Source organism: Acipenser ruthenus, chromosome 9, assembly GCF_902713425.1.
Source record: "Acipenser ruthenus chromosome 9, fAciRut3.2 maternal haplotype, whole genome shotgun sequence".
Classification (NCBI taxonomy): Eukaryota; Metazoa; Chordata; class Actinopteri; order Acipenseriformes; family Acipenseridae; genus Acipenser; species Acipenser ruthenus.
This window is the reverse complement of record NC_081197.1, coordinates 25320392-25330369: the sequence shown is the minus strand read 5'-3', so window position 1 is coordinate 25330369 and position 9978 is coordinate 25320392. Positions and strand designations below refer to the sequence as shown.

Sequence of the window (9978 nt, the reverse complement as noted above, 5' to 3'; positions counted from 1 at the left end):
GCCATTCTTCTCACTGGTGAATAACTTCTTTACAAATTTGAATGGGTCTTTATAAAAGTTAGCTGTCGCACGCTCCTTCTTTTTGTAGCATTTCCGTAGGCGCTCAGCTCTGCGCAGTGTTGCAAGCTTATCTTTTATGACCCTTTGTAAGAGATTGAGTCCTTGGTGTGTAATATTAATTCTGGTTATTGATGGAAGTGCTTCCATATTTCCTAAAACTATAATTTTTCAATAAAATATCCAAAATGAAGACACTCATGTCTGAGTTTCACGCATCTCCTAATTGCACATATTATAATACAATGAGAAAAAGGCAAAACACAACAGTATAGACTGAAATTGTGTGTAAATGCATTTTTTATTTAACAAAAAACTAAATTTGGCAATTTTACTGGACAAGTTATAGGAAAATACATTACAGAGCATGAAACCTACACTAAAAATGCAAATATTTAATTACTGAGAAAAAATACAAATCGATTTAAGTATTCCTGTATCTTGTAAAGCCAATAACACATTGAAATGCAGAAACCTGTACTGAATCCACATGGTTTTGTTATTTAAAATTAATTTTAACACTAAATATTCAGTTTTATAAACTGGCTTTATAGACTATGTGCTTCTTTTCAAGTTAGTTTAAGGCTTATTTAAACTGATTTAATTAGCTATTATATTTTTTTATTTATTTAAAAAACATCCACTTCAACCCGAAAAGGATGGCTTTCTTTTAGAATTTTTTTGTCTTAATATATAAATATTCCTAAAAAAAGAAACAAACCCATTATTTTCCGCGCATTTCATTTATAAAAAATACCTTATTTTTAATATTTGTTTTAAATCTTGTGGACAACTATGGCCCTGTGTTTATTTGCTTTGTAAGCACAGCTAGTGATATACAGGCATGCTAAATGTATGAAATAACTACAGTTAAGTGTTTGCATCCCTACTGAAATCAGTATTGTCCATCTTCCAAAGCTTTATATTTAAGCACTCCTTATTATAACACTTTTGTTTGTTTAGTATTAGAAATACAAAAAGTGCACCCCTCTATAACTAAGTATAAAACATTTTAGAAATAAAACGCCCGGTGTAAATGTTTGCTGTGCAAACTAAAAAAACAAAGACTGTAAGTCCTATTTTTATTCACAATATATTTTCAGACTCTTTCCTTGTTACTCTGTTGGGTCTACTGCAGGGAATCACTTGTTTCCAATCCAAGCCCACTTATGTTTGTTGTTGAAAGGTCACCACTGTCATCCTCTCCACTCTCCACAGAATCATCTTCACTCTGCCCGCCCATCATGACCTGCTGCACTGCTAATGTGGCACCATCTGAAGAGAGAGACTGGAGACTGTCCACATTCACACCGACAGCCACCATAGTTCCTTAAAATTAAAAAAAAACAAAAAAAAAACTACATTACTGAGAAAATATAAATAGAGATAACAGGACCAATACTTATAATTCGCAATATTTGGATCAAAAACGCTTACAAACTTTTGCAAGACTACAGGCATCTAATGACTGAGAACCCAAAACAGAGACTGTTTTACTGAGACAGAACTGACTGTTTTAATGAGAACCCAAAACAACAACTCAAACAATTGGGAATACTCCCTAGTGAGTCCTTAATAAAAAGACAAACATAATGATTTATTGGACAGTAAAATGAGTGTAGTACAAATCAAAGGAGGTTATGCTGAGGTTGCATATTGCACTGGGGAGATTGCACATATACTGTGTTCAATTTTGGACCTGCAATACAAAAAGGAAATTCCTGAAGAGAGTTCAGCAATGAGCTAGACTAATGCCAGCGTTTGAAGGAATGAGAAAGTGGAGAGTGTATGGAATAAGATACCAAGCCATATTGCTGAATCACTGGGATCCCAACTTTCCTGGACCACCCAGGACATTGTGCACACATTCACCTCCTAAAAACCTTGATTCCCAAAGTGTCAATATTTTCACCTGTACATTCTCGACATACCTTCAGACATTGTGATTTCTGAGGAATGTTGTTGGTTGACACCAGATGCAATAGAATCGGGCCAGAACCTCTGAAGGGGCCTATTTTGTGCAGTTTTCTTCTTTGTCTTTGGAGTTTCAGAACAACTCGCATCCAGCATGGGCTGGAGGATTCTCCTCCTGGCATTGATGAACCTTAATGAAAAAAATATGGATAAAGCATGGATTTAAAAATACAGCTATGGCCAAAAGTTTTGCATCACCTATAATTTTAGGGTTGAGAAAAAAAAAAAAAATATATATATATATATATATATATATATATATAAAAATTATATATATATATATATATATATATATATATATATATATATATATATATATATATATATATATATATATATTCCTCCCTGCATAAAACATGTGCATATGCACATTTTGTTTAATTAGTTTTGTTAATTGTTTTATTGTTGTGACAAAGACGGCCGGAGTGGGTGGCGTCAGACCAGAAGCAGGAAATAAATAAACAAAACAAGAGGTAGAGTTTGGTGGAGCTGAGCGAATGCTTTCGCTCAGCATTTAATAAATAAACAGAACAGAAAATAAAAGGTTTGAACACAAAACAGAACACGGCACTTGCGCCAAAATAAATAGACAAACAAAACGTACTAAACACTTAACAAACGGTGCACGGAGAGACAAACAAACACGGTGAGTACAAACACTTATAGATAATTATTTTACTTCACTTTACGTTCTCCTTCTCTCTCACCCGTTCTCCACTCTCGAACACCCAACCCCAAGTGAGAGCTACGTGTCTCTATATATACTGTTGTGCTGTTGATTCAATTACTAATTAATTATTCACTTGAATCCCAGCAAGTGAATTAATTCTGTGCAACCCCGTGCTCACATATTATTACATACTTTAAATGCACGTGAAGTGCAATCCCGTGCCTAAATATAATTATACAATTTTAACTCACACGTGAAACACAGACCCGTTTATATCCTGTGTACCAATGACTATACACCAACATTTACACACGCAACACGCAACACATAACACACAAATGCACACAGGGGCGGGGCACATTGCCACATATACCCCCCCTTGTGCGCAGCACACATGGCCTCAACGGCCACCTCCCCCCTTAAAAACCCAGCAGTCCAGGACAAAGTCTCGGGCTGGGAAGGGAGGCTTCAGTGGGCCCATGGCTGGCCATGCTGTCAGCACCCCTGCCGGTAGTGGCACGGCTGACAGCATGCTGGTCCACTCCTGCAGCGAAATTGCTGCGGGGGATGCTGGTCTCCTGACCTCTCCCCCTTCCTTCGTAGCCGGTAGCTCCCCTTGGTGGGGCTCCGACCACAGTACTGCCGGCAGCGAAGAAGCTGCAGTGGGAGCAGGTCTCCGGACCTCCCCCACGATCTCCGGCAGCAAAACTGCTGCAGTGGGAGCCGGTCTCCGGACCTCCCCCACGATCTCCGGCAGCGAAACTGCTGCAGTGGGAGCAGGTCTCCTGACCTCCCCCACCTTCTTCGTGGCCGGCAGCTCCCCTTGGTGGGGCTCCGGCCACAGCATCCCCTGCTGCGATGCGGAGCAACCGGCAGCCCCAGGCGATGCGGCGCGGCTGGCAAACCCAGGCAATGCGGCGCGGCTGGCAAACCCAGGCGATGCCAGACAGGCATCCTTGGGTGAAGCGTGGCAGGGAGTCAGGACCAGCCGGGGTGCGGGTGTTGGCCCTCTTCTCGGCCTCTGCGGCCAGGCGGTTCTTCCCCATGCTTCCCTCAGCAGCCTATGCAAGGGCTGCTGAGGGCCGCCAGCTTCATGTCCTGGTCTTTCTGGTGAAGGGAGAGGCAGCTCCTGCTTCTCTCCCCCTGATGGTGATGGAGGCAGAGGCAGCTCCCGCTCCTCTCCTCGGGATGGTGGGGAAAGTGATACCAGCAGGCATTCATCCTCTGCTGGTGGGGGAAGTGATACCAGCAGGTATTCATCCTCTGCTGGTGGGGGAAGTGATACCAGCAGGCATTCACCCTCTGCTGGTGGGGGAAGTGATACCAGCAGGCATTCACCCTCTGCTTGTGGACAGGGACCCAGCAGGCATTCACCCTCTGCTGGTGGACATGGCGGAGGCAGAGGCAGCTCCTGCTGCTCTGCTCCTGCCGGTGGAGGTGGCGGAGGCAGAGGCAGCTCCTGCTCCTCTGCTCCTGGCGGTGGTGGAGGCAGAGGCAGCTCCTGCTCCTCTGCTCCTGGCGGTGGTGGAGGCAGAGGCAGCTCCTGCTGCTCTGCTCCTAATGGAGGAAGTGGTGGAGGTGGCGGAGGCAGAGGCAGCTCCTGCTGCTCTGCTCCTGCCGGTGAAGGTGGCGGAGACAGAGACAGCTCCGGCTGCTCTGCTCCTGCCGGTGAAGGTGGGAGCAGCGTGTAGTCTCCTGACGACGGAGGTGGGAGCAGCGTGTAGTCTCCCCCTTTCTCAGGGGACTGGTGCTGCTCTGTCTCTCTTGCAGGGGACTGGTGCGGCTCTGCCTCGGAAGGGGAAACCAGCAGGCATTCTTCCTCTGGTGGTGGAGATGGGGACAGCAGGCATTTTCCCTCTGCTGGTGGAGGTAGGACCAGCAGGCATTCTCCCTCTGCTGGCAGCTTGGTTCCTAGGGTTATGGAAGCCCCGACTTTCCTCTCTTTGGGCTGTGGACGCACCGACTCCTCCCTTTTGGGCTGTGGACGCACCGACTCCTCCCTTTTGGGCTGTGGACGCACCGACTCCTCCCTTTTGGGCTGTGGACGCACCGACTCCCCCCTCTTGGGCTGTGGACGTTCGGGCTCCCCCCACTCAGGCGTAGGACGTTCGGGCTCCTCCCACTCAGGCGTAGGACGCTCGGGCTCCTCCCACTCAGGCGTAGGACGCTCAGGGTCCTCCCACTTGGGCTGTGGACGCTCAGGCTCCTCCCACTTGGGCTGTGGACGCTCAGGCTCCTCCCACTTGGGCTGTGGACGCTCAGGCTCCTCCCACTTGGGCTGTGGATGCTCAGGCTCCTCCCACTTGGGCTGTGGACGCTCAGGCTCCTCCCACTTGGGCTGTGGACGCTCCGGCTCCTCCTCATAACTGCGGAAGGGACAGTTGGCGAACAGATGATCCTGGTCGCAGAGGAGGCACCCCGGCGTTGGCTTGTTAAATCGCCGTGGATGTCTGGCCCTTAGGCGGCACTCCTCCTCCCTGTCCTTCACCTCTATATCCTCCTTCCATCCCATTTTATTTATTTATATATATATTTTTTTGTAATCCAACAATTTTTTTTTTTTCCCTCAAAAAATGCGGTTCCTGCTCTGGCCTGAGTCCTGGAGGCGCTGTCGATCCCACGCAGGACACCACGTGTCACAAAGACGGCCGGAGTGGGTGGCGTCAGACCAGATGCAGGAAATAAACAGACAGAGATTTGGGGTTTGGTGAGGCTGAGCGCGTGATCGCGCTCAGCATTTAATAACAGAACAGAAAATAAAAGGTTTTAAACAACAAAAACACTGGACACGGCACTACACGCCAAAATAAAGAGACAAACAAAACGGACTACACAGACAAAACACGGTGAGTGAAAACACTTAACTATTATTATTCTTCTTCTTATTATTATTACCTCCGTCTCCGATCCCGTTCTCCACTCACTGAACACCTAACCCCGACTGAATGAAATGTGCGTCTATATATACTATTGTGCTGGGATTCAATTACCAATTAATTATTCACTTGAATCCCAGCACGTGAATTAATTCTGTGCAACCCCGTGCTCACATATTACATTTAACCAGCACGCGAAGTGATTTGTGCCCTCCTCGTGCCTAAATACAAATCTACCTTTTTAAATCACACGTGAAACACAGACCCGTTTATATCCTGTGTACCAATCTCTATACACCAACATTAACACACGCAACATACAACATATAACACACAAATGCACACAGGGGCGGGCACATTGCCACAATACTCCTTGTATATTTTGCTTTACAATGCTTTCACATATTATGCGGTGCTATTTTGTATTGTGTTGAAACTAGAACTTTTATTTTTCATCTTGTGTTTCTTTTGATAGACTGTGAGGGGAGTTTATTTTAAAAGACAATGCATATTGTTTCAGTTTTGTACCTTTATAATACACTTAATCTAAAACAATAAACCTTGTTGAGTCTGTAGATAGTAAGAACAAATAATAGCAGGGAGGGAAATAATGGAGTCTAATTCTATTTGCTCTACAGCGCACAGAAAATGTTTCTTCAAATCAATCTAATTTGGTCCACTTGATCAGATCAGCTAAACTAATGAACTAAATCTTCGGATTAGTACGCTACAATTGGGACTCATTTTGTTCAGTTCCTGGGGATTTTCTAGTCTCGAAGTCAGTCTGTTTGAAGTGGACTAAACCATACGACATAAGAATATAAGAACATAAGAAAGTTTACAAACGAGAGGAGGCCATTCGGCCCATCTTGCTCGTTTGGTTGTTAGTAGCGTATTGATCCCAGAATCTCATCAAGCAGCTTCTTGAAGGATCCCAGGGTGTCAGCTTCAACAACATTACTGGGGAGTTGGTTCCAGACCCTCACAATTCTCTGTGTAAAAAAGTGTCTCCTATTTTCTGTTCTGAATGCCCCTTTATCTAATCTCCATTTGTGACCCCTGGTCCTTGTTTCTTTTTACAGGTCAAAAAGTCCCCTGGGTCGAAATTGTCTATACCTTTTAGGATTTTGAATCCTTGAATCAGATCACCACGTAGTCTTCTTTGTTCAAGACTGAATAGATTCAATTCTTTTAGCCTGTCTGCATACGACATGCCTTTTAAACCCGGGATAATTCTGGTCGCTCTTCTTTGCACTCTTTCTAGAGCAGCAATATTCTTTTAGTAACGAGGTGATCAGAACTGAACACAATATTCTAGATGAGGTCTTACTAATGCATTGTAAAGTTTTAACATTACTTCCCTTGATTTAAATTCAACACTTTTCACAATATATCCGAGCATCTTGTTGGCCTTTTTTATAGCTTCCCCACATTGTCTAGATGAAGACATTTCTGAGTCAACATATTCCTAGGTTTTTTTTTGAATAGATTCCTTCTTCAATTTCTTGTCATTTATCGCACACAGTACATTTATCGTGTCCGTCACTTGCAGGCAGTTTAGCCTTTCAAGAGCCTCATGTATGGAACACAGACATGGTGATAGTGCTGTATACATAGTGGAGTATTGACACTTTATGTGCTCGGAACCGACACTCAGTGCGCTCGGTACCCACACGGAATTCGGAACCGACATTCTGTACCGACCCGTACCTGGTACTAATCGCAGTTACTGCTAGTGGCACGTGCCCACCTGCAAGTCAGCCACTGGCTAAACTACTAGTCAGTACAAACACAAGACTAGCAGTAGCCTGCACCGAAACAGTAACCTCGGTCCCTTAGGATCGGGCGAAAGGCTGCAGTACTGTTTGTGGCGAGCAACAGGAATGTCCATCTGCACAAAGCCACTGGCTTGTTTCTAGTCAGCAGAAAGCGAGAGAAGAAACAGCCTGCTTGCAAACATGCCTTTGTGATAGTGCTGCTGGATAGCTGCACTAAAACTGCAGCAAGCTGCTAAAGTAGACACAAGCCTACAGTAGCTGCTCGGGTTTCAATACCTTCCTGTAAGAAAAATGAAACACAGTATATTATACAACCAATAGCTAACGCAAAGTGAAACATACAGTAAAATACTGTAATTTTAATAATTAACCAATATTAACAATGATATTCTTAATATATCAAATTCAGCTGAACAAGTCGGCGACTTGGTGCGCTAAGATTCCAGGAAGGCAGCAATTAAGCCGCAGGCTTCCCACGGCACAGAAGGCCGCGGACAGACTTAACCAGTGCTAGTTGAAAATACAGAAAAACAGAAACTCAAAAACAGAAAATTATTTTAGCGATTCAGTAAATAATTCTGCACTTTTTAAGTAAATGCTAAAAGAGTGTGAAAATATACAGAAGGGTATACTGATCAACTCTCTGATGTTAATCAGGTTAGGCTGAAAAGGAACATGACGATACTGTCAGGGTGAGTAGTGGTTTTATTCTCGCAGGGGCGGAGCAGCACTACGTCACCCTCCTCTGACGAGTGTCTTTGGTATAAAGTTTTCAGGTTCGGGTGTCTTAAAGGGGAACACCCATTTTGTAATGGTTAATATTCTCTACTTGAAAGGGAACTGCTCTTCTTGGAGTTAAGCAACATCACAAACACGTTTTTTTTAATGGATATTTATGTTTTCTTACCAGTTATTAACTTGAAGTAGTGTCAAATTAGTCTGGGTAGCAATCTGCTTCTTCTCATCTTCTGTTGGATAAGGGTGCTGCAAAAAAAAAAAGTAATTTATCTTATACAACAAGGTTGATCAGTAACATATGAAACACCCTAGTTTTGTATGGAGTTGGTAACAAAAATAGTTACCACATCCACTGCATGTAATAATAGCATCTCAGAACAAAAATGGCCATTCATAGTGTGGGAAAAATCTGATAGTCTTCAGTAACCCAACACTCCATACCTGTATACAGGTCTAGGAAAGACACGATAAGACAATTAACTTATTTAGTTATTTATCTTAGGGTAGTCTTTCTGTAAAGTTGAGGTTGTGGCATATTGACTAAACAGACATCCAACTGTCAAGATAGAACTACCAGACCACACATCAAAAATACTACAGATTAAACCAATTTATTTTGTCACAAGTTTTAACAATGTTCATTTTATGGAGGATTTACAAAAATGTATGAAATGCACACTGTAAAGTCTGAATAAATATATAGTATTTACAGTATTTTAAGTATGCAAAGTTATATATCCAAGTATAAAGACAGAAAGACCATCCGCATAGAGCATTGCCACCCATTAAGGACTATTCAGGCACATTTTCATGCATTATAAACACAAAATGTGAGATATGCATAACTTGGGTTTAAAAGCAGACAGAAGTATGACATTTGGTAAACATGGAGCCATCCAAATTGTCTTTGAAACTGGAAAAGGGCTCAACTCTCTGTGTGCACTTTTTGAGTTAAGGTTTGTTGAGACAAAATCTATGTTGTACTAACACTGTGTAAGCAAGAGTGAACAAAGTTCTGTCTTTGTGTTATTCCATAAGCTATATTGGTATATGAATTTGTATAGCCCTTTAGGGTTAGGGTTGTAGTTAAAAGTTTATGTACGGTGTTGTGTTCTTTGTACGCCTAACCAGACTTTCTCCAAATGTAACGACTACCAGCGTAACCAAATAGTTTCATCACTCCACAAATCCTTGGGCCAGAACTCTATCCATCATTCAAATGCCGTTTTGCAAACTTTAAGCGATTGTCCTTGTGATGTTTTCCTAAGAGTGGCTTTTTCCACTGCCTGCGACCACTGAGACCTTCACCATGCAATACTCGACCTATGCTTGAAATGGAAACCCCTGTCCCACTTGCAGTCAATTCACTTTGAATATCTTTGGCAGTCAATCTCTGATTATTATTAACCTTCCTCACATTATTCTACTCGTTCTTGGTGAAAGAACCTTCTTTTTTCCAGACCGAGGAAGCGTTGTGACAGTACCAAGAGATTTGTACTCCTTGATAATAGAAACAATAGTTAAAATTGGGATACTCAAATGCGTGGTATCCTTCTCCAGCTTTATGACAATAAATCATTTTCTGCCTCAGGTCTTAATAGCTACGTTCTTTGTCCCATATTGACTTATTGGTAATGACTGCAATCATCCTATGCCTAACCATTTTATAAACTCTAAGAAAGTTCAATTTTGCATTGAAGAATGGTCAAAAATCACAAAATAATCATGCCAAAAGCTCACTGACAAATATCCTAATCGTTTAAAAGAGGTTATTATTGTTAAGGTGCCTCAACTAGCTATTCATTTAATTTTCCTTGTCAAGGTATGAATACTCTTGAATTAGCAAAAACTGTAAGAGTGACATACATATGCATTTAAAGACAGG

At 42.7% G+C, this 9978-nt stretch overlaps 1 protein-coding gene across 2 annotated transcripts in view; it reads right to left on the bottom strand.

The window, feature by feature from the left end:
* Positions 1–339: 339 nt before the first annotated feature.
* pknox1.1 (pbx/knotted 1 homeobox 1.1) overlaps positions 340–9978 on the bottom strand; it is a 97321-nt gene continuing 87682 nt past the window's right edge. For both annotated transcript variants that reach the window (XM_059029747.1, XM_059029748.1), the window contains exons 9-11: positions 8263–8339; positions 1989–2161; positions 340–1386 (exon numbers count right to left, since the gene is read on the bottom strand). In XM_059029747.1, coding sequence (XP_058885730.1) covers positions 1187–1386; positions 1989–2161; positions 8263–8339 — 450 coding nt within the window. In that variant the 3' untranslated portion in view covers positions 340–1186. The remainder of the gene's footprint in view (positions 1387–1988; positions 2162–8262; positions 8340–9978) is intronic.